This window comes from Hypanus sabinus, chromosome 24, assembly GCF_030144855.1.
Source record: "Hypanus sabinus isolate sHypSab1 chromosome 24, sHypSab1.hap1, whole genome shotgun sequence".
NCBI lineage: Eukaryota > Metazoa > Chordata > Chondrichthyes > Myliobatiformes > Dasyatidae > Hypanus > Hypanus sabinus.
The window spans coordinates 23210723-23235903 of record NC_082729.1 but is presented as its reverse complement, the minus strand read 5'-3'; the positions used below and the strand labels follow the sequence as shown (position 1 = coordinate 23235903).

Here is a 25181-nt window from a genome sequence, read left to right as displayed (position 1 = left end):
CTCATTACCACACCATTGTCTTCTACAATCAATTGGATACATGCATAGCAAATAGCAAACTTCAAAGCTGACTACATCTCTTAGCTACCTCTCATTAACATATATTAACACACCATTGTCTTCTATATTCCTAGCATTTCAACTTGGGTACATGCATAGCAGATAACATTTCTTTAGCTACCTCTCATTAACATACTATTGTCTTCTACATTCCTAAGACTTCATTCTACTAAATTGGGTACATGCATAGCAAACTGACTAGTTACACAGCAAACGATACAAGTTTTATACTCCAATACTCCAATAATAGTAAACCTACTTCTGCGGCGTGGTCTCACCAGGGCTTTATAAAGCTGCAACATTACCTCACAGCTCCTGAACACAGTCCCCTGACTAATGATGGCCAACACACCAAACGCCTTCTTCACCGCCCCACCAGCCTGCGCGGGATCCCTTGTGAGGGACGTGTGGATTGGGATCGGGATCAGGGCGTATTGAAACTCCCGCTCTACTCGCCTTGGGCAGGTGCGCCACGGGGGAGGCCTGGCAGGAGATCATGCTGGCGAGTCTTCCAGGCAAAAGGTGCGACCCAGAGTCCGACTTTGCTCCGGGGGAGGAGTTCACCTGTGGGAGTAACTTCGCCATCATCTATTTCATCAGCTTCTTCATGCTGTGTGCGTTCCTGGTGAGTGTGTGCTGGTGACTTCCCAGCGACAGCCGCCCAAATTTATTCATTAACTGGTTTCTTTCTTTCTCTCTCTCTCTCTCTTTCCCTCTCCCCCTCTCTCCCCTTCTCCCTCTCGCTCTCTCTCCCTCTTCCCCTACCTTTCCACCTCTCTCCCCTCTCCTTCTCTTTCCCTCTCTCCCTCACCCTCCCTCTTTCCCTCACTGTTTCTCTCTTTTCTCTTCTCTTTCTTTCTCTCTCTCCACCTCTCCACCCTCTCTCTCTGCCTCTGTCTCCCTCTCCCTTTCTCTCTCTTTTCCCTCTTTGTTTCTCTCTCTGCCTCTCTCCCCCTCCATCCCTCCCTCTCTCTCTTTCTCTCCCTCACCCCATTGCTCTCCCCTCTCCCTCTTCCTCTCTCTTTTTCTCTTACACTCCTTCTCTCTCCCTCTCTCCAGAAGGATATTATTCTGCTCCCAGTATGGGTGGCTCCCTTCTCGGGAGGGGTGGTGAGGAAGGAGGGCCCTGTGGTGGGAAGGGTGGTGAGGAGGGAGGATCATACTGTGGGAGGGGCAAAGCATCGATGCAATATGGAACTGTGCACGAGATTCCCAGTGGGATACGGAGACCGGAACAGTGCGCGGTATTCTGAAAGTGATACCAGATCAGAACAGTGCACAGTATTCCCAGCAGGATACGGCTGGGATGTATCATTAAAGCCCTCCCTCATCCATCTGGGATCGAGCCTTATTTCCTACAGTCCCCGACTGTGGCACTTCAACCATCTGAGATAGTACGGGATCTTTCCCACCTTCTGAGAAAGCCTCTCACACAGGAGCTGTAAACTCTGCCGGAGTTGTGGTGAAATTGTGTAATTCATTGGTGAGACCTGATTTGGAGTATTGTGTGCAGTTTTGGTCACCAACCTACAGGAAAAGTGTGAATAAGTTTGAAAGAGAACAGAGAAAATTTTCGAGGATGTTGCCGGGTCTGGAGGATCTGAGTTATAGGGAAATATTGAATAGTTTAGGACTATTCTTTAGAACGTAGAGGATTACGAGGAGATTTACAAAATTATGAGGGGGAATAGATAGGGTAAATGCAAGCAAGCTTTTTTCCACCGAGGTTTGGTGGAACTACCATCAAAGGTCATGGGTTAAAGGTGAAAGGTGAATAGTTTAAAGGGAACGTGAGGGGAAACTGCTTCACTCAGAGGGTGGATCGAGCTGCCAGTGAGAGTGGTGGATACGGGATCGATTTCAACGTTTAAGAGTAGTTTGGATAGGTATGTGGATGGGAGGGGTATGGAGGGCTATGGTCCCAGTGCAGGTCGATGGGAGCAGGCAGTTTAATGGTTCAGCACGGAGTAGATGGGCCGAGGGGCCTGTTTCTGTGCCACTGTTTTCAATGACTGAGCGGTGAAAACTATCCGTGTCTGCAGGAAGAGGCCACTCGGCATCTTTACACCCTGCTATCCCACTCTACAATATCTGATGATAACCCTCTTGATTGTCCAGCACCACCCCCCCCACCCAATAACCCTAACCTCCCCCATCCCCCTCCACATTCCCAAACTGTGCTCCCACATCCCTTCAAGGGAGAGAATTCCGGCCACTCCTCGGAAAGGATCTCCCCCTCACCCCGTGTGAGACAGAGACCCACCCCCGATCAGTAAGTGGGGGTCGCCCTTGCCCCAAGTTCACCCACATGAGGAATGTTGCACTCGACGCCTCTCAGTCCAGTCCGCCCTCGCTCTCACTGGGGTGGGAATTCCGAAATCAGAGGTGCAAAGGGACACTGGAGACCTCATGGAGCATGGCGAGTCAGTGCTAGCATCCATTTTGACGGGTCTAGAACATAAATCCAGGATGTGATGCTGTGTAAGGCATTGGTCAGACCGTACTTGGAGGATTGTGAGCAGTTTTGGACCCTTTATCTCAGAAAGGGAATGCTGGCATTGGAGAGAGTGCTGAGGAGGTTCATGAGAATGATCCCGGGAATGAAAGGGTTAATGTACAAGGAGTGTTTGATGGTCTGGGTCTGCACTCTCTGGAGTTTAAAAGAATGGAGGGCGGGGGGGGGAGCAGAATCTCATTGAAACCTATTGAATATCGAAAGCCTCGGTAGAGTGGGTGTGGAGAGGATGTTTCCATTTATTTATTTGTTTGTTTGTTTGTGTATTGAGATACAGCCTGAAACAGGCCCCGTCCTTCGAGCCGCGTCGCCCAACAATCCCCTGATTTAATCCTAGCCCAATCACGGGACCATTTACAATGACCGGTTAACCTGGGCGGTCACGAGGATAACATACTAACTCCCTCCAGGTCAGTGGCCGGAATCGAACCCCTGGGTCGCCTGTGCCGTAAAATGTCATGTGACCCACGATGTCACCATGCCGCTCTAGTGGGGGGGGGGTGGTCTGGGACCAGAGGGCACAGCCTCAAAATAGAACAGAGATGGGGACGAATTTCTTCAGCAAGAGGGTGGTGAGTCTGTGGAATTCAATGCCACGGACGGCCGTGGAGACCAAGTCCCTGGGAGTATTTAATGCAGAGGTCGACAGCTTCTTGATTGAATGTTGGACATTGCACCGCACAGTGCAGGTCCTTTGGTCCTCAATGTTGTGCCGAGCTTTAACCTGCTTCAAGATCAATCCAACCCTCTTGTTTTCTTTCATCCATGTACCTGTCTAAGAGACTCTTGAATGTCCCTGGCAGCACCCACCACTCGCTGTGTCCAAAAGTCTCTCTCTGACATTCTCCCTCCTCATTCCTCCAGGCACCTTAAAGTTATGCTCTGGGAAGAGTCTCTCGCTGCCCAAACTATCTCTGCTTCACACCTTGTCAGACATCTATCAAATCACCTCTCATCCTGGTAAATCCCCTCTGCTCCCTCTCTAAAGCTCCCACGTCCTACAAAGGAGCAGCCGGAATGGAACACAGCTGAGGGGGTTAAAGGTCACAGGTCAAATGTGTGATAAGCAGTCATAGTTGAATGGGCAAGCAGATTTGATGGGCTGAGTGGCCGGATTCTGTTCTGATTTAGTATTGTCCAATCCCCTCCACACCCACCCTTCAGGATCCTGGACTCTTTGATCTCGTCCCCTCACCTAAACCCCTCAAGGGGACAAGTTTGGTCTGTCCTCTCCATATGTGACCACTCACCCATGGCATTACACTGCCTCTGAAAAAGACTCCATCTCAGGTTTAATACCTCTGCCAGCTGCCCCACACCCCTACCACGGCGCCACACCCTCACCGTGCCCAACGTCCTTTGCTCCCGCCATATTTAATAATCGCTCTCCGTTCCACGTTGACAAATTCAGTACTGTGCAAAAGTCTTTGGCACCCTAGCTATATACTACATGTGTCTCAGACCTTGGCACAGGACTGTAATCACAATGACCATTTTATTAGATACAGGAGCGGAATTCAATGTGGTTTTCTGCTGCTGTAGCCCATCCATATCAAGGTTTGACGTGTTATATGTTCAGAGACGCTCTCCTGCACGCCACTGTTGTAATGCATGGTTATTCGAGTTACTGTCGCCTTCCTGTCAGCTTGAGCCAGTCTGGCCATTCCCCTCTGACCTCTCTCATTAACCAGGCGTTTTCACCCACAGAACTGCCCCTCACTGGATGTTTGTGTTTCTTGCACCACTCTCTGTGAACTCCAGAGACTTCTGTGAGAGCATCAGGTTTTGACATACTCAAACCACCCTGCCTGGCACCAACAATCATTCCGCAGTCACCTCCATCACATTTCTTTCCCCGGACTGATGTCTGGTCTGAATGACAACCGAACCTCTTGACCACGCCTACATGCTTTTATGCATTGAGTTGCTGCCACATGTTTAGATATTTTCATTAATGAACAGGTGTAGCTAATAAAGGGGCCTCTGAGTGTCTGTCGCGAAATGCGCCATTTGTGTCGCTGACCAACGCATCAAAGGATGAGCTGGGGGCAGCCGCAAAAGTCGCCACACATTCCGGCGCCCATAATGCTCGGCACGACAACACAGAACACAACAAAATGGGGCATACAAGCAACAAAACTACAACAGCAAAACAAGCCCCATCCTTCGCTTCCAGACACCCACACACTTGGGCAGACCTCCAACTCCAGGCCAGGCCTCCAACTCCAGACATATATCCAGTCTCCAGGAGGGGCCTCCAACTCCAGGCCAGGCCTCCAGCTCCCAGACATATATCCAGTCTCCAGGAGGAGCCTCCAACTCCAGGCCAGGCCTCCAGCTCCCAGACATATATCCAGTCTCCAGGAGGGGCCTCCAACTCCAGGCCAGGCCTCCAGCCCCAGACATATATCCAGTCTCCAGGAGGGGCCTCCAACTCCAGGCCAGGCCTCCAGCTCCCAGACATATATCCAGTCTCCAGGAGGGGCCTCCAACTCCAGGACAGGCCTCCAACTCCAGGACAGGCCTCCAACTCCTGGACAGGCCTCCAGCTCCCAGACATATATCCAGTCTCCAGGAGGGGCCTCCAACTCCAGGACAGGCCTCCAACTCCAGGCGAGGCCTCCAGTTCCCAGACATATATCCAATCTCCAGGAGGGGCCTCCAACTCCTGGACAGGCCTCCAGCTCCAGGCGAGGCCTCCAGTTCCCAGACATATATCCAATCTCCAGGAGGGGCCTCCAACTCCAGGCGAAGCCTCCAGTTCCCAGACATATATCCAGTCTCCAGGAGGGGCCTCCAACTCCTGGACAGGCCTCCAGTTCCAGGCCAGGCCACCAGACCTCAGGGTTTAAACCACTGGGCTATAACTTTCAGACTTTCGGTCAGCCTTTGGGCCTTGGTCTTCGGTATCGACCTCTGGATGAGATGACAGTGGAACCTCACGGCTCTGAGCATGCTGACTGACCAGCTGGACATTCACTGACCTGGGACAGGCTGACCACCATGAATGCCCTTCATCCCCAAGTCCAAGTCACAGGCCTTTCAATCAGTGGTCAGACCTCTAACCCCTCCGCTTCTCTATCCCTAAACCCCAATCTGACCCCTAAGGCCCCCCTCTGTCTCCAAACCTTTCCCAGAACAACTACAGCGCAGGAACAGTCCCTTCGGCCTACAATGTTGTGCTGAGCTAATTGAACCAATGGCGCTTCATCCCTTCTGCCGGGGGGGTGGCGCAGTACCTTAGCGGTTTGCGCATTGCTTTAGCAGTGCCATCGATCCACTGTCGGGGTTCGATTCCCGCCAAGGAGTTCCACCATCCTCCCCCCAACCGTGCGGATTTCCTCCGGGTGCTCCGGTCTGCTCCCACATCCCACGGACGGACGGATTAGTAAATCGCGGCAACAGTTGCCGGCTGCCCCCACCCCCACCTCGGACGGCGTTGACGCAAACGTACGTTGATTGCCAGAGTTTGTATACGGAATACAGCTCGGACATTTGTCCTCCCGTAGGCAGGCAAGAAACAAAAGGAACACCATAGTACCCGCTCGAGGGAAACGTCAAACCCCCAACGCGCGAATAGAGCCAACGGCAAAAAAGCGGGTGGACGATGCCCAGAATATCAAACTTCGAAGCGGGAGCCCAGGAATATTCACTTCAGCTCAGTTCAGCATTGCGCTATTTGCCCGCTGCAGGCCGCGGTGCCCCAGAACGCATCGTCCGCCCCGCTCAAACACACTTCACTGTACGTTTCAATATTCTGATAAATAAAAACTTCTGCACGTGGCCCAGAATCCCTCCACTCCAGACCCTCTTAAACATCCATATTGTACCTGTCTCTGCCGCCAGCCCTGGCAGCGCAATTTACTCTCCGTGTAAGACTACTTGCTCCGCGCACGCCTCCCCTGAACTTGCCCCCCTCATCTTAGCCTGCTCTCTGGTACTAGACTCTCCGGTGTAGAGGGGGTTTGTTTCTCCCGCCGAGGGTGGGTGAGACTAGAATGAGAGGTCATGGGTGAAGGGTGAAATGTTTAAGGGGAGGACTTCCTCACCCGGAGCGTGTGGAACGAGCTGCCAGCTCGAGTGGTCCGATTGCAGGGGTGCACGGATAGGTGGCGGTGCAGGTGGATGGTCAGGATTGGATGAGTTAGATGGGCCAAAAGGCCTGCTTCAGTACTGCAGGGCTCTGTAAGGGAAGAAGGCAGGCACAGTGGCGAGTGACCTGTGTTTGATTCCCGCCACAGTCTGTAAGGAGTTTGTACGGTTTCCACACACGGATTAATCAGTCTCGCGGGTGTAATTGGGTGGCAGGGGCCTGTACTGTGCTAAATCTCGAAATATAATTAACCTGCCACAGTGGCGAGTGACCTGGGTTCGATTTCCGCCACAGTCTGTAAGGAGTTTGTACGTTCTCCCCGTAACCGCGTGTTCCAGTTTCCACGCGCGGGTTAGTCAGTCTCGCGGGTGTAATTGGGTGGCGGGGGCCTGTTACTGTGCTAAATCTCGAAATATAATTAATCTGCCACAGTGGCAGAAGCGAGAGGGTACGGATCTCAAAACTTGAACGCTTGCCCTGGGAGGGCGAGGGCAGTCAGAAGAGGTGGGTACCGTAGGGAAGGGGGGAGCCATTTACTCCCTGACCCCATGGACTCTTTCTGTGCGCCGTCCCCGCCTCCCAGATCATCAACCTCTTCGTGGCAGTCATCATGGACAACTTTGACTATCTGACCCGCGACTGGTCCATCCTGGGCCCCCACCACCTGGACGAGTTCAAGAGGATCTGGTCCGAGTACGACCCCGAGGCAAAGTAAGACCCTGCCGGGAGGGGAGGGGCTGCGCGGCTTGGCGGCGGGGAGGGAACGGGGGGGCCCACATTCTCCTCCGTTTCGAAGACTTCCAGGGCAATCCGAGGTGAAGTTAGTGCACAGTCAGATCCCATAATTGCAGGATGAAAGGTCAGAACCAACCCCTGGGAGTTGGAAGGTCAAGGGTTGTGGTGTGGGAGGGGTAGCGAGGAGGGAGTGTCCTACTACGGGAGGGGTGGTGTCGAGGGAGTGTGGTGCTTGACAAGGGGCAGCGAGGAGTGAGCTCCACACAGCAGGAGGGATCCTGAGGCGAAGATATTCCTCCCCCTCCTGACCCCGACCCCGACCCCTGTTGGATCTTGCTGTGCACACATACCGGGAGCATGTTCCAGGTTCTCGGCACCTCCTGCTGGAAAGCTGCCTGGATAATCCGGGAGGTGAGGCCGCTTGGGATCCCGGTCAGGTCTCGCCTTCACCCGCTGTTGTCGGGGAGAGCGGAGGCCGCCGGCTTCTGAGTAGTTTATCCCGGAGCCTGAGCATTCCTGGTTCCCTCTCTCCCTCTCTGCCTCAGGGGCCGGATCAAGCACCTGGACGTGGTGACGCTTCTCCGGAGGATCCAGCCCCCGCTCGGATTCGGGAAGCTGTGTCCCCACCGGGTGGCCTGCAAGGTGAGTGTTGGAGGGAGAGGGAGGGGAGGAGGGAGAAAGTGAGGGACGGAGGAATGGGAGGCTGAGAAGAAAGTGGGGGAGAGAGGGAATGAGAGAGGAGAGGAGAGTGAGGGGGAGAAAGGGGGGATTGGGAGTGAGAGGAGAGTGAGGGATGGGGTAGGAGAGGAGGGTAAAAGAAAGGAAGAGGTAGAGCAAGGAAAGAGGGGATGAGAGCAGGGGAAAGCTGAAGGATGGGAGGGAGGGGTGAAGTGGACCGAATTTTTCCACAGTATTCCAGCCACATTCTCCCCAGGGTCCCAGGAAACCAGAGCAGGGGGTCTCTGACCTCAGAACCAAAGAACAGCGAGTCGTTTCTGTTCTGTAAGGGACTGAAGAGGGTGTCTGGGATAGCCGCCTTCATTACCCGGGACACAGTACAGGAACAGGGAGGTGACGATACTTTATAAACCACTGGTCAGCCCACAGCTGGAGTACAGTGTCCAGTTCTGGTCTCCACACTACTGGAAGGGGTGACTGCACTGGAGTGGGTGCAGAGGACGTTGCCCGGGACGGAGCGTTTCGGTTAGGAGGAGAGACCGGAGAGGCTGGGCCTGTTTTCCCTGGAGCAGGGAGGCTGAGGGGGGACCTGATAGAGGTGGACAGGATGATGAGCTGTAGAGACAGGGTGGGAGAGGAGGGAACTTCACCCTGGGACAGAGGTGTCCAAACCCAAGGGGGCATGGCTTTAGGGTGAGGGGTGGAGAGGGGATTATTACCCCCAGAGGGGGTTGGATTTGGAACACTCTGCCTGAGCCAGAGGTTCTCACAACACTGGAGGAGGATCAGGACTGGCACTGTGAGTTGCCGAGACAGGGAAAGGGACGGATCCAGTGTGGGGAATGGATGTGTTAGATGGGCTGGCAGAGATATGGTGGGGCCAAAGGCCAGGTCTTGCACCAACTGTGTTCCTCAACCACGCAGAGACTGGTTGCCATGAACATGCCCTTAAACTCGACGGGACCGTCTCGTTCAATGCCACCCTCTTTGCCCTGGTCAGGACAGCACTGAAGATCAAAACCGAAGGTGGGTCTGTGACCCCCCCCCGCCGTCTCTGTGATCGCCCCTCACACTCCTCTACATCCTTCCCCGTCTCTATGACCCCCTCCCTACCCTTTCTGTGACCCCCCTCCCTCCCCTACACCTTCCTGTTTCTGTGACCCCCCCTTAGCTACACCCCTCCCTGTTTTTATGACCCCTCCCTCCCTGATTCTATGACCCCCCCTCCCTCCCCTACACCCCTCCCTGACCCTCCAACTCCCCCTCCCCTAACCCCTCCCTGACCCTCCAACCCCTCTCCCCTACACCCCCGACTCTATGACCCCCCTTACACCACACCCTGATTCTATGACCCCCTCCCTCCCCTACACCCCTCCCTGACCCTAAAACCCCCACTCCCCTACACCACTCCCTGACTCTACAACCCCCCTCCCCTACACCCCTCCTGACTCTACGACCCACTCCCTCCCCTACACCCCTCCTGACCCTCCAACTCCCCCTCCCCTAGCCCCTCCCTGACCCTCCAACCCCTCTCCCCTGCACCCCTCCCTGACTCTACAACCCCTCTTCCCCTACACCCCCTGACTCTATGACCCCACCCACACCCTGATTCTATGACCCCCTCCCTCCCCTACACCTCTCCCTGACCCTCCAACCCCCACTCCCCTACACCCATCCCTGACCCTACAACCTCCCTCCCCTTTCACCACTCCCTGACTCTCCAACCCCCCCCTACACCCCTCCCTGACCATGACTCCCCTCCCCTACACCCCTCCTTGACCCTCCAACCCCCCTCCTCTACACCCCTCCCTGACTCTACAACCCCCCGTCCCCTACACCCCTCCTGCCTCTATGACCCCCTCCCTCCCCTACACCCCCTCCCTGACTCTACAACCCCCTCTCCCTACACCACTCCCTGATTCTATGACCCCCTCCCTCCCCTACATCCCTCCCTGACTCTGTGACACCCCCTACCCCCCTCCCTGACTCTATAACCCCTCCCTCCCCTACACCCCTCCCAGACCCTCCAACCCCCCTCCCCTACACCACTCCCTGACTCTGACCCCCCTCCCTGACTCTGTGACACCCCTCCCACACCTCTCCCCATCTCTGTGAGCGGGACTGACCTGTACCCTGGGTAGGAGGGTCTCATTGCTCTCTGTACTCACGGGGCAGGTAACCTGGAGCAGGCAAACGCTGAGCTAAGGGCCGTGATCCGAAAGATTTGGAAACGCACCAAGCCCAAGGTCCTGGACGAGATCATCCCGCCGCCTGAAGGTCAGTAGCTCAGACTCTGCCTCTGGGGCCCACCAGTCGCGACGTGGATCTTCACTAATCCCTGCCCAGTTGCTCTCCCCAACGATCCCCAGACAGGCTCACTAATCCTGGGTAGCTCTCAACCAATCACTGGGCAGGTCCAACAATCCCTGGGTAGCTCCCAACCAATCACTGGGCAGGTCCAACAATCCTGGGTAGCTCCCAACCAATCACTGGGCAGGTCCAACAATCCCTGGGTAGCTCCCAACCAATCACTGGGCAGGTCCAAAATCCCTGGGTAGCTCCAACCAATCACTGGGCAGGTCCAACAATCCCTGGTAGCTCCCAACCAATCACTGGGCAGGTCCTCCAATATCTGAGTAGCTCCCAACCAATTATTGGTCAGCTCTCCACTAATTAGCTTGCAACCAATCACTGGGCAGCTCTCCACTAATCCTGGGTAGGTCTAGCAATCCCTGGACAGCTCCCAACCAATCACTGGGCAGCTCCCCCTCCCCAATCTCTGGGTCACTTTCAACCAATCACTGAGCATGTCCACCAATCCTGGCTAGATCTCCACCAGTCATTGGGTAGCTCTCCATCAATCATTGCACTTCTCCACCAATCACTGGTTCAAGACTTGGGCCACAGGTCAGGGTTCACCTCCCATCTTCCCTCTCACTCTCTGCCAGTCTCTGTCTCCATCACTCTCTCCTCATCCATTCCCATATCTCTTTCTCTCCATTTCTCTCTCTTCCATCCCCTCTCCATGCCCCTCACCATCACTTTCACCCACCATCTCCGCGTTTTCTTTCTCCTCCTCTCTCTTCTCCCTCTCCTTTCTCTACTCTAATCCACTTCTCCCCTCTTTCTCTTCCCTCTCATCACAAACTCCTTCTCAATTTCTTGCCCTCTCTCCCTCCTTTCTCACTCTCACCCTCTCTCCCTCTGCTCCCCTTTCTCCCTCTTTTACTCCTCCCTCTCTCCTCTGTCCATTTTCACACACACTCCATTCTTCCTGTCTCTCTCTACATCCCTCTCTTCCCTCTTCGTCTTCCTCTCACTCCTCTCCACTTCTCTGTGCACTCTCTCTCTTTCTCTCCCCACAGATGAGGAAGTTACCGTTGGGAAGTTCTACGCCACCTTCCTGATCCAGATTACTTCCGGAAGTTCAGGAAGAGGAAGGAGAAGGGAATGCTGAGCCACTCCGAGCTCTGCAACTCGACGACGCTACAGGTGGGTGCTCCGCTGCTGCCACCCCTCCTCTCCGCCCAGGACCTGGGATCGGGAGCCGTCCTAGCGAGTCGAGGATTCCGGAATGATGGTGCAGGACAAGCTTGGGATATGGAGCAAGAACTAAGGGTCATGGTTGTGATTGTGGCACGTGGCCAAGAGCTTGAGGTGTTGGACTAGCGATCTGAAGGTCGTGAGTTCGAGCCCCAGTGTAAGGCATTGCTGCAGTCCACCCAGCTGAAATGGGTACCGGCAAAATGCCGGGGGTTAATCTCAGCATCTGGTGTCCTATCCGGAGGGGGAGTCTCGTACTCTCAGCTGCTTCGTGCCAGAGGACGCAGAGCTGGGCTGAGAAGTGGCGGATACAGTTTAACCCAGGAAAGTGTGAACTGATTCACTTTGGAAGGTTGAACTTGAGAGGCAGAGTACGGGGTCAATGGCAGGATATTTAGCAGCATGGAGAAACCGAGGTCCACGTCCTCATGGTGTAACCACCAGCCTGATGAGCCTATGGGCTTGAGACAGACTTTAACTTTTAACTTATGGGTCATCTCTGACCTGGGAGGGTCCCACAACCTTCTTCGCTACCTTCCTCTCATACCTCCCTTCGGCCCGCAATGTTGTGCCAAGTATTCTAAGAGCAATCTAACCCTTCCCTCCTCCATAGCCCTCATTTTCCTATCTAAGAGTTTCTAAAATGTCCTCTGGTAGTGCACTCCACGTACCCAAAACTCTCTGTGTTAAGCACCTACCTTTGACATCCCCCCCCCCCATACTTTCCTCCAATCACCTTAAAGTTACACCCTCTCATATTAACCATCTCCGCTCTGGGGAAAAGGTGCTAGCTGTCCACTCTGTTGATGCCACTTACAATCTTATACGCATCTCTTCTCATCCTCCTTTGCTCCAAAGAGAGAGGTCCCCGCTTGCACAACCTATCCTTGTGACACGTGCTCTCTAATCCAGCCGGCATCCTGGTAAATCCCCTCTGCACCCTCTCTAAAGTTTCCTCATCCTTCTGATAATGAGGCGACCATAACTGAACACAAGACACAAGTATGGTCACCAGAGTTTTATAGAGCTGCAACATTACCTTGTAGCTCTTGAAGTCAATTGCCTGACTAAAGAGGCCACCACACTGCATGGCTTTTTAACCAGCCTAACCACTTGCGTGGCAACCTTGAGGGATCTGAGGACGTGGACCCCTGTTCCTCCACACTGCTGAATATCCTGCCATTGACCCCGTACTCTGCCCCTCAAGTTCAACCTTCCAAGGTGAATCATTTCACACTTTCCTGGGTTAAACTGTATCCGCCACTTCTCAGCCCAGCTCCGCGTCCTGTGATTGTCCCTTAGTGACCGATAACATTCAACGTTCAAGGTAAATTTATTATTAAACTACATACATGTCACCATTTACAACCCTGAGATTTATTTTCAACAAAGCTGGCCGGTTTTGTGGCACCTAAACCGGAGTTCGAGGCAGGTGGTCCCAGGTTCGAATCGGGCCGGCGCCTTGTGCACTGTCCACCCATGCTGGGTCGAGCGTCGAGGTGGCGACTCGGCCTCGTATAAAGTACAGACAGCTTCTGAAGAAACGGCGAGGTGGCCCCGGATGCACCACAAGGCAGGGAAAAGAACAACAACACACGACAAATCTATAGAATAATAACCATAACAGAATTTGTCCAGGGTGCAGAAGACACCAAACTGTCCAAATTCAAAAAGAAGAACCAGCAATAAATATCGAGAATGTGAGATGAAGAGAGCTTGAAAGTGAGTCCATTGATTGTGGGAACATTTTGAAGATGGGGCAAGTGAAGCTGAGTGGTTATACCCTTGGGTTCAAGCGCCTGATGGCTGTGGGGTAATAGCTGTTATTGAACCTGGTGGTGTGGGTCCTGAGGCTCCTGTACCTTCTTCCTGATGGCAGCAGCGAGAAGAGAGCACATCCTGGGTGGTGGGGGTCCCTGATGATGGATGCTGCTTTCCTGTAATAACGTTTTGTTTAGATGTGCTCAGTGGTAGGGAGGGCTTTACCAATGATAGACTGGGCCGACAACACTGCTTTTTGTAGGATTTTCTGTTTAAGGGCGTTGATGTTTCCACATCAGGCCATGAGACAACCAACCAATATACTCTCCACCACACACCTATCGAAGTTTGTCGAAGTTTTAGATGTCGGGTGGAATCTCTGGAAGCTCCCGGGGAAGTAGCTGGCACAATCCACAACCTTTGTGTTAACTGGTTTCCGTGATCCCTGTCCGTCAGGGGTGGAGCAGTTGCCGTACCCGACCGAATAGGATGCTTTTCCAGCGACAGGTCTGTGAACATTGATATGCAGTAGCTATCAGGGACTCACCTCTTGAGGATGTGGAGGCGCTGGAGCGCCGTCTACCCAGCTGGATCAGGACAAGTTGTCCTTGATGCTCTCGACCCTCTCACCCTCTGCACCACTGACACAGACAGGGGTGGGTATTCCTCCCTGCTCACTCAAGCCAACTGTAGCCAGGTTATCGCGGCTGGCTGGTAACCGATGGTTGGACCTGTTGTTTGCTGTGACTTGGACGAGAACAAGGGTGAACTGACCAGTAACTGCAGACACAAAAGCTGGCGGAGTTTTGCGTTTGGAGGGCAGGTCCTGTTTGATGATCGTACTGGAGTTAACTGAGCCTGTACAGAGTGAAGGGGATAAAGGGGACAGGGAGATGTTTCATTTCATGAGGACTGGGATGTGAAAGCAAGGGGGTAATGCCAAAGCTTTATAAGTTGGTCAGACTCCACTTGGAGTGTTGTGAGCAGTTTTGGGCCCCCGATCTACGAAAGCGTGTCCTGGTTCAGAAGAACGATATGGCAAATGAAAGGATTAACGTACCAGGAGCGTTTGATGGCTCAGTGCCCATACTCACTGGAGTTTAGGAGAATGATGGAGGATCTCATTGAAACCGATGGAATTTTGAAGGCCTCGATAGAGTGGCGGTAGGGAGGATGTTTCCTCAGCTGGGAGTGTTTAGGACCAGAGGGCAAAGCCTCGGATTAGAGTGATGTCCCTTGAGAATGGAGCAGACGCAGAAATTCTTTGGCCAGACGGTGGTGAGTCTGTGGATCTGATTGTCAGAGACGGCTGTGGAGGCCACATCATTGGGTTTATTTAAAGCGGAGGTTGAGAGGTTCTTGATTAGTCAGGGCATCAACAGTTATGGGGAAAAGGCAAGAGAGGGAAAATAAATCAATGGTCCAAATGGCCTAATTCAGCTCCTGTCTTATGCTCTTGGGGTGAGGGTGGGGAAGGAGGTCCTCAAAGGATGAAGAAGAGTAATTGATTAAGGACTGCGACTACAGTCCCGAGCCAGACCGATGGGCTCAGCACAGAAAGATTCCACTAACCATCTTGTTGACCCCATCGATCCCACACCCACACCCCCACACCCCCGGAGCAGGCTGGTCTGCGGACTCTGCAGGACATTGGACCGGAGATACGCCGGGCAATATCGTGTGACCTCCAGGAGGAGATGGAAGAGGAGGAGATACACGAGGAGGATGCTCCCTACCAGGTGTGTCATCCCCGGGAGTAAGTGATGGGACGGTGTGGAGGGAGATTCACTCTGTGTCTGACCCCGGGAGTGTGTGATGGGACGGTGTGGAGGGAGATTCACTCTGTGTCTGACCCCGTGAGTGTGTGATGGGACGGTGTGGAGGGAGATTCACTCTGTGTCTGACCCCGGGAGTGTGTGATGGGACGGTGTGGAGGGAGCTTCACTCTGTGTCTGACCCCGGGAGAGTGTGATGGGACGGTGTGGAGGGAGTTTCACTCTGTGTCTGACCCCGGCAGTGAGAGACAGGATGGTGTGGAGGGGGTTTCACTCTGTGTCTGACCCTGGGAGTGTGTGATGGGACGGTGTGGAGGGAGCTTCACTCTGTGACCCCGGGAGTGTGGGATGGGACGGTGTGGAGGGTGTTTCACTCTGTGTTTGACCCCGGGAGTGTGTGATGGGATGGTGTGGAGGGAGTTTCACTCTCTGCCCACTCTGCCTCGACCGTTCAGGACTTGCAGAGGCGGTGTTCCCAGATCTCCGCAGACTCCGCGCACTCCGTCATCAGCCTGGCTTGTGCCAACGCCGGGAGCGAGGCCGCCGCCCACCATATTGGCAGTGGCTCCCCGCCTAAGGAGGGGCAGGCTGGAGACCACGAGGGGAACGACAAGGAGCCTCTGAACAGCCCCAACAGGAGGGGAAGCGTCAGCAGGTCAGAGTTTATCTCTCCCCGCCCCCCCCCCCCCCGCATTCCCTTCACCCCTCCCTCAGGAGCCTTAGGGCAATTCGACTCCCATTAGGCATCGCTCCCTCCCAGACTAACTACACCCACTTCCCCCTTTGTTCACCTGCTCAATGGGGAAGGGGAGGTGGGTGGGCTAGAGGGGTCTTCTGATCCTCTGAACAACTTCCTATCCCTCTCCAGCTCCGCGAGGGATTCCTCAGCGAAGGACGTCCCGCCGATTCTGCGGAAAGAGGATCCAGCTCCAGCGGAGGGATCGGTGGAGGACCACCTCTCCGGTGAGCAGGGTTACTACAGTCGGGATGAGGACAACGAGAGCGAGGCATCCAGGGAGAGGTGAGAGTGGGGGGTGCCGTCTGCCTCCTCACGGCCCTACCATCCCCGCCAGCCCCTCCCTCCCCGCCGGCCCCTCCCTCCTTGCCAGCCCCTCTCTCCCTGCTGGCCCCTTTCTCCCCCGCTGCCGCTCCTACAGCACTCACCGTAACCAAGACTCAACCCCCGCAGCACAGCGTTCCCTCATCACTATCCCCCACAGTGCACTGCTCCCTCCTCACCTCCCCTCCCACAGCGCACTGCTCCCTCATCACTATCCCCCACAGTGCACTGCTCCCTCATCACTATCCCCCACAGTGCACTGCTCCCTCCTCACCGCCCCACCCACAGCGCACTGCTCCCTCCTCGCTGCCCCTCCCACAGCGCACTGCTCCCTCATCACTATCCCCCAGTGCACTGCTCCCTCCTCACCGCCCCTCCCACAGCGCACTGCTCCCTCCTCGCTGCCCCTCCCACAGCGCACTGCTCCCTCCTCACCACCCCTCCCACAGCGCACTGCTCCCTCATCACTATCCCACACAGCGCACTGCTCCCTCCTCACCACCCATCCCACAGCACACTGCTCCCTCCTCACCGTACCTCCCACAGCGCACTGCTCCCTCCTACCTCCCCTCCCACAGTGCACTGCTCCCTCCTCACCGCCCCACCCACAGCGCACTGCTCCCTCCTCGCCGCCCCTCCCACAGCGCACTGCTCCCTCCTCACCACCCCTCCCACAGCGCACTGCTCCCTCATCACTATCCCCCACAGTGCACTGCTCCCTCCTCACCTCCCCTCCCACAGCGCACTGCTCCCTCCTCACCACCCCTCCCACAGCACACTGCTTCCCTCCTCACCACCCCTCCCACAGCGCTCTGCTCCCTCCTCACCGCTCCCACAGCGCACTGCTCCCTCCTCACTATCCCCCACAGCGCACTGCTCCCTCCTCACTATCCCCCACAGCGCACTGCTCCCTCATCACCACCCCTCCCACAGCACAGTGCTCCCTACTCACCACCCCTCCCACAGCGCACTGCTCCCTCCTTACCACCCCTCCCACAGCGCACTGCTCCCTCCTCACCGTCCCTCCCACAGTGCACTGCTCCCTTCTCACAGCCCTTCCCACAGCGCACTGCTCCCTCCTCACCACCCTTCCCACAGCGCACTGCTCCCTCCTCACCACCCCTCCCACAGCACACTGCTCCCTCCTCGCCGCCCCTCCCACAGTGCACTGCTCCCTCCTCGCCGCCCCTCCCACAGCGCACTGCTCCCTCCTCACCACCCCTCCCACAGCGCACTGCTCCCTCCTCACCGCCCCCACAGTGCACTGCTCCCTCCTCACCACCCCTCCCACAGCGCACTGCTCCCTCCTCACCACCCCTCCCACAGCGCACTGCTCCCTCCTCACCACCCCTCCCACAGCGCACTGCTCCCTTCTCACTACCCCTCCCACAGCGCACTGCTCCCTCCTTGCGCTACCCACAGCGCACTGCTCCCTCCTCACGGCCCCTCCCACAGCGCACTGCTCCCTCCTACCTCCCCTCCCACAGTGCACTGCTCCCTTCTCACCACCCCTCCCACAGCGCACTGCTCCCTCCTCACCACCCCTCCCACAGCGCACTGCTCCCTCCTCACCATCCCTCCCACAGCGCACTGCTCCCTCCTCACCACCCCTCCCACAGCGCACTGCTCCCTCCTCACCGTCCCTCCCACAGCGCACTGCTCCCTTCTCACAGCCCTTCCCACAGCGCACTGCTACCTTCTCACCGTCCCTCCCACAGCGCACTGCTCCCTCCTCACCGTCCCTCCCACAGCGCACTGCTCCCTCCTCACCACCCCTCCTACAGCACACTGCTCCTCCTCACCACCCCTCCCACAGCGCACTGCTCCCTCCTCACCGTCCCTCCCACAGCGCTCTGCTCCCTCCTCACCGTCCCTCCCACAGCGCTCTGCTCCCTCCTCACCACCCCCTCCCACAGCGCACTGCTCCCTCCTTGCGCTACCCACATCGCATTGCTCCCTCCTCACCATCCCTTCCACAGCGCACTGCTCCCTCCTCGCCACCCCTCCCACAGCGCACTGTTGATGCACCATCAATAACTCACACTGAGACGTAAGGCGAGATATCGGCTTTTATTGACTGGAAGAAGGAACCAGGAGGTTGTGTCCATCATACTATGTCCTGGAGACTGAGGCCGAGCGTCAGGCCTCAGATCGCCTTTATACAGGGGTCTGTGGGAGGAGCCACAGGAGCAGTCAGAAGGGGGCGTGTCCAGACAGGCACATAGTTCACCACATTCACCCCCCCTTCGTTGGAAAGAGTCCTCATGTGGCGAAGTTTCTTACAAGTCAAGTCTATCAGGTGGTCGAATCTGTCGCTGCGATCTACGTAGCACCGGCTGTGATCGCATGGATGCCGACGACATTGGTGATTGCACAGGGGACGGAGGTTGCGCTTGTTCCTGCCCACTAGGCGCCGGTGATCCCTCACGCATGTGCGAGGCGCCTGGTATAAATGCGTACGAAACGCCCGGTATACAAGTGTCGTGAGGAGTCTGTGTAGGGCCTGGTGTCACCTCTGGTGCAGGGTTCATAGTTACCGGAGAGCCTTCAGGGTAGTGGTCTGCTGCACCTGCGGGTGCCAGGTCGCGGATGGAGACCGTGTCCTCCCGCCCATCAGGTAAGACCACGTAAGCATACTGGGGTTCGCATGTAGAAGGTGAACCCTCTCTACCAGCGGGGAGCATTTATTGCTTCTCACATGTTTCCGGAGCAGCACTGGCCCTGGGGACGTCAGCCAAACTGGTAGGGTAGTCCCAGTGACAGACTTCCTGGGAAAAGAGAACAGGCGTTCGTGAGGGGTGGCATTGGTGGACGTACATAACAGAGAGCGGATAGAGTGGAGTGCCTCAGGGAGGACCTCCTGCCATCGAGAGACCGGCAACCCTTTTGACTTAAGGGCTAAAAGTGTGGCCTTCCACACTGTGGCATTCTCCCGCTCCACCTGGCCATTACCCCGGGGATTATAACTCGTGGTCCGACTGGTAGCAATGCCCCTAGCCAGCAAGTACTGGCGCAGCTCCTCACTCATAAAGGAGGACCCTCTATCGCTGTGGATATAGCAGGGATACCCGAACAGAGTGAAGAGCTGGCGCAGGGCTTTTATGACGGACGTGGCAGTGGTGTCGGGGCAGGGGATGGCAAAGGGGAACCGTGAGTACTCGTTGATAACACTGAGAAAATAGACATTGCGGTCAGTGGAGGGAAGGGGGCCCTTAAAATCAACACTCAGTCGTTCAAAAGGGCGGGTGGCCTTGACAAGTTGTGCCGTGTCAGGACGGTAGAAGTGCGGTTTGCACTCAGCGCAAATCTGGCAGTCCCTGGTCATCGTCCTGATGTCCTCCAGGGAGTATGGCAGGTTCCGAGCTTTCACAAAATGGTAAAATCGGGTGACCCCCGGATGGCAAAGTTGTGCATGAAGGGTGTACAGCTGGTCGAGCTGTGTGCTAGCACATGTTCCCCGGGATAGGGCATCAGGGGGCTCATTGAGTCTGCCAGGCCGGTACAGGATATCATAGGTGTAGGTGGAGAGTTCTATCCTCCACCGCAGAATCTTATCATTTTTGATTTTGCCCCGCTGTTGGTTGCTGAACAGGAATGCAACCGAGCGCTGGTCGGTCAGCACGGTGAACCTTTTGCCAGCAAGATAGTGCCTCCAGTGCCTAACAGCCTCCACTATGGCCTGGGCTTCTTTCTCCACCGCGGAGTGCCGAATTTCGGAGCCTTGGAGGGTGCGAGAAAAGAATGCTACTGGTCTGCCTTCCTGATTGAGGGTAGCAGCCAGAGCGAAATCGGAGGCGTCACACTCCACTTGGAAGGGAATGGTCTCGTCCACGGCATGCATTGTAGCTTTGGCAATGTCCTCTTTAATGCAGCTGAAGGCCGCGCGGGCCTCAGCAGAGAGGGGAAACGAGGTAGACGACCAGGGGGGCGTGCCTTGTCTGCGTAATGGGGGACCCATTGGGCGTAATAGGAAAAAAAAACCCAGGCACCGTCTGAGGGCCTTGAGAGTGGTGGGAAGAGGGAGCTCTAACAGGGGGCGCATACGTTCGGGATCAGGGCCAATAACCCCGTTTTCCACGACATACCCAAGGATAGCGAGGCGGGTGGTTCCAAACACACACTTGTCCCTGTTATAAGTAAGGTTCAGAGCTGCGGCCACTTGGAGAAATCGTTGGAGGTTGGCATCGTGATCTGGCCTGTCGTGACCACAGATGGTGATGTTATCCAGATAGGGAAATGTGGCCTGCAGTTGGTACTGGTCCACCATCTGGTCCATTTCCCTCTGGAAGACAGAGACACCATTCGTGACACCGAAAGGGACGCGCAAGAAGTGATAGAGCCTGCCACCCGCCTCGAAGGCGGTGTAGGGGCGGTCCTCTGGGCAGATGGGGAGCTGGTGATATGTGGATTTCAGATCTATTGTCGAGTACACCTTGTATTGAGCAATCTGGTTGACCATATCCGCGATGCGGGGTAGGGGGTATGCGTCAAGCTGCGTGAACCTATTGATGGTTTGACTATAGTCCACCACCATCCTATTTTTCTGCCCAGTCCGAACAACAACCACCTGGGCCCTCCAAGGGCTTGTGCTTGGCTCAATGATCCCCTCCCTGAGCAGCCGCTGCACCTCCGACTGAATGAAGGCCCTGTCCCCCGCGCTGTACCTCCTGCTTTTGGTTGCCACAGGTTTACAGTCGGGGGTCAGGTTGGCGAACAGCGGTGGGGGAGGGATCTTGAGAGTGGAGAGGCTGCAAGTGTCGGTAGCGCAGCTGTTGGCCTGGTTCTGGATGGGATGTGTGTGCCCGTGTGTGTGTGTGGTCAGTAGCGGGGTATGTGAAGAAGTCCCACAAAACTGAGGATTCCTGACAGTGAGTGGTGGGAGGGGCCAGTCGTATACCATAGTCACACTTTCGAGATGGCTCTGTAAGTCCAGCCCCAATAGCACAGGTGCGCACAGATTAGGCATGACCAGCAGTTCAAAGTCCCGATATACTGTGCCTTGCACCACCAATGTCGCTACACAACCCGCCCGGATGTCTGCGGACTGCGACCCAGAGGCCAAATGGAACCTCCGACTGACCGGCCGCGTTGCAAGTCCGCAGCGTTGCACTGTGTCCGGGTGAATAAAACTCCCAGTGCTGCCCGTGTCAAACAGGCATCTAGTCCTGTGCCCCTCCACCCGGATGTCCATCATGGACCTTGCGAGCTGGTGTGGGGCACTTTGGTCGAGGGTTACAGTGGCCAGAGTTGAATCGCCGTCGGGGTACCCGGTCAGCATCGGAGGGTCGGGGGCGGGGCATGCTGACGCCGACAAAGTTGGCCGCTCACATCCGGGGTACCGGGTCAGCATCCGAGGGTCGGGGGCAGGGTGTGCTGACGCCAACAAAGATGGCACCCACATCCGGGCATGCAAGATGGCGGCCCCCACGTTTCACCCGCAGCGCTGCACTCCGCTCGAGGTTGAGACTTACAGACCTTGGCGAAGTGGCCCCGCTTTCCGCAGCTGGAGCAGGTCGCTTCTCGCGCTGGACAGCGTTGTCGAGGGTGTTTTTTATGGCCGTAGAAATAACAAAGCACAGGCATCTGACGGGCCACCGCCGTGGTCAGGGTCGGGGAGCTCGTGGAATCGCGACTGGCAGCGGCGTTGGCGAATTTGCTCCCGGGAGCCGGCGGTGGCGGGGTCTGAGGAGTCCACGGAACCGGCGGGGAATCGCGCGACTGGACAGCGTTGGCGTAGTGCAGCGTAGCTTCCAGAGCGTTGGCCTTCTCGATCGCCGAGCGTAAGGTAAGGTCGGCATTTTCCAGCAGTCGCTGGCGCATGTACACTGACCTCAGTCCTGTCACAAAGGCGTCTCGCACCAGCAGCTCCGCATGCTGTTCTGCCGTGAGCGTCTTGCAGTCACAAGGTCGGACGAGTGTCTGTAGTGCTCGGAGAAACTCAGCGCATGATTCGCCAGGGCCGCTGTTGCCGGGTAGCTAAACGATGTCTTGCGTAGACGGTGTTCACCGGCCGCAGGTACTGTCTTTTGAGGGCGTCCAGTGCCCCATCGTAGGTCGGCAGGTCCCGGATAATGGAGTAGACTTTGGAGGTGACCCTCAAGAGTAGAATTCTGTGCATAACGGCAGGTTCAGTTGCACAAACCTCCTCCAAGTACGATTGGAAGCATGCAAGCCAGTGTTCAAAAGCGAGAGCTGCTTCAGGGTCTTGAGGGTCCAAATCCAACCTTTCCGGACGTAAAACGGTTTCCATGTTTTAAAACTTCCAGTCAATAAAATTGATGCACCATCAATAACTCACTCTGAGACGTAAGGCGAGATATCGGCTTTTATTGACTGGAAGAAGGAACCAGGAATGAGTGTCCATCATACTATGTCCTGGAGACTGAGGCCGAGCGTCAGGCCTCAATCGCCTTTATACCGGGGCCTGTGGGAGGAGCCACAGGAGCAGTCAGCAGGGGGCGTGTCCAGACAGGCACATAGTTCACCACAACTGCTCCCTTCCAACAGCCCCTCCCACAGCGCACTGCTCCTTCATCACCGTCCTTCCCACAGTGCACTGCTCCCTCCTCACCACCCCTCCCACAGCGCACTGCTCCCTCCTCACCACCCCTCCCACAGCGCACTGCTCCCTCCTCACCACCCCTCCCACAGCGCACTGCTCCCTCCTCACCACCCCTCCCACAGCACACTGCTCCCTCCTCACCGTCCCTCCCACAGCGCACTGCTCCCTCCTCACCACCCCTCCCACAGCACACTGCTCCCTCCTCACCGTCCCTCCCACAGCGCACTGCTCCCTCCTCACCGCCCCTCCCACAGTGCACTGCTCCCCTCCTCACCACCCCTCCCACAGCGCACTGCTCCCTCCTCACCGTCCCTCCCACAGCGCACTTGCTCCCTCCTCACCGTCCCTCCCACAGAGCACTGCTCCCTCCTCACCACCCCTCCCACAGCGCACTGCTCCCTCCTCACCGTCCCTCCCACAGCGCACTGCTCCCTCCTCACCACCCCTCCCACAGCGCGCTGCTCCCTCCTCACCGTCCCTCCCACAGCGCACTGCTCCCTCCTCACTGCCCCTCCCACAGTGCACTGCTCCCTCCTCACCACCCTCCCACAGCGCACTGCTCCCTTCCAACAGCCCCTCCCACAGCGCACTGCTCCTTCATCACCGTCCTTCCCACAGTGCACTGCTCCCTCCTCACCGTCCTTCCCACAGCGCACTGCTCCCTCCTCACCGTTCCTCCCACAGCGCACTGCTTCCTCCTCACCGTCCCTCCCACAGCACACTGCTCCCTCCTCACCACCCCTCCCACAGCGCACTGCTCCCTCCTCACCACCCCTCCCACAGCACACTGCTCCCTCCTCACCGTCCCTCCCACAGCGCACTGCTCCCTCCTCACTGCCCCTCCCACAGTGCAATGCTCCCTCCTCACCACCCCTCCCACAGCGCACTGCTCCCTCCTCCCGTCCCTCCCACAGAGCACTGCTCCCTCCTCACCACCCCTCCCACAGCGCACTGCTCCCTCCTCACCGTCCCTCCCACAGCGCACTGCTCCCTTCTCACAGCCCTTCCCACAGCGCACTGCTACCTTCTCACCGTCCCTCCCACAGCGCACTGCTCCCTCCTCACCGTCCCTCCCACAGCGCACTGCTCCCTCCTCACCACCCCTCCTACAGCACACTGCTCCCTCCTCACCCACCCCTCCCACAGCGCACTTGCTCCTCCTCACCGTCCCTCCCACAGCGCTCTGCTCCCTCCTCACCGTCCCTCCCACAGCGCTCTGCTCCCTCCTCACCACCCTCCCACAGCGCACTGCTCCCTCCTCACCACCCCACCCACAGCGCTCTGCTCCCTCCTCACCGTCCCTCCCACAGCGCTCTGCTTCCCTCCTCACCACCCCTCCCACAGCGCAACCTGCTCCCTCCTCTCCACCCCCTCCCACAGCGCACTGCTCCCTCCTCACCACCCCTCCCACAGCACAGCTCCCTCATCACCACCCCTCCCACAGCACTGCTCCCTCCTCACCACCCCTCCCAACAGCACTGCTCCCATCCTCACCGTCCCTCCCACAGTGCACTGCTCCCTCCTCACCACCCCTCCCACAGCGCACTGCTCCCTCTCACCGTCCCTCCCACAGCGCTCTGCTCCCTCCTCACCACCCCTCTCACAGCGCACTGCTCCCTCCTCTCCGTCCCTCCACAGCGCACTGCTCCCTCCTCACCATCCCTCCCACAGCGCTCTGCTCCCCTCATCACCACCCCTCCCACAGCGCACTGCTCCCTCTTCGCCACCCCTCCCACAGCGCTCTGCTCCCTCCTCACCGTCCCTCCCACAGCGCACTGCTGCCCTCCGACGACCAATCCTCGCTACCCACCGCACACCAACGTTCGTCTCAGCCGCGGACCGCTGTCCTGCCCAGCCAGTCATCAGGCCTCAAAGCCACATTAGGTCCGACACCCCAAGTGGTTGTCTATCGCAGTAAACTTTCGATGTGGTACCATGTCATGTACCCTCTGGAAATCTCACCGAGTGAATGGGTTCTTCTGGCCTGCAGCTTGTTATCTGTCCCTGTCCCTGACCCTCCACCTCTCTGCCCCCACTGTACCACAACTAATCACTCTCTCCTCACATCTCTCCCTCCTCCCCGCCTTTCTCTCAGCCTCTCTTCACCTTCCTCTCTCACTACATCTGTCATTCTCCCTCCATTTCTTCCCTCACATTCTATCTCTACCCTTATCTCCCCCTCACCCCTTTCTCCACTTCTCTTACCCCATCTCTACCTCTCTCCCCCTTCAGCTCTCTCCAACTCTCCCTCTCCCAGTCTCCACCTCTCCTCTGTCCCTCTCTACCACTCACCCTCCTCATCCACCTCCTCTCCCCCCAGACTTCTACTGTGCCCACCTCCCCTTCCCCAACTCCCTCCAACCCTCTCATCCATCTGCACTTCCCCCCTCCCCTCCACC

The 25181-nt window shown here is 56.8% G+C and overlaps 1 protein-coding gene across 1 annotated transcript in view; it reads left to right on the top strand.

Moving 5' to 3' along the window:
• Nucleotides 1-16185, top strand: part of LOC132380560 (voltage-dependent L-type calcium channel subunit alpha-1F-like) — a 113400-nt gene extending 97215 nt beyond the window's left edge. The window contains 11 exon segments of the mRNA XM_059949459.1: nt 526-685; nt 7252-7379; nt 7949-8045; nt 9006-9033; nt 9036-9107; nt 10257-10358; nt 11447-11488; nt 11491-11573; nt 15011-15124; nt 15616-15815; nt 16029-16185. Of these exon segments, the coding sequence (XP_059805442.1) occupies nt 526-685; nt 7252-7379; nt 7949-8045; nt 9006-9033; nt 9036-9107; nt 10257-10358; nt 11447-11488; nt 11491-11573; nt 15011-15124; nt 15616-15815; nt 16029-16185 (1183 nt within the window).
• The last annotated feature ends 8996 nt before the right edge of the window (nt 16186-25181 follow it).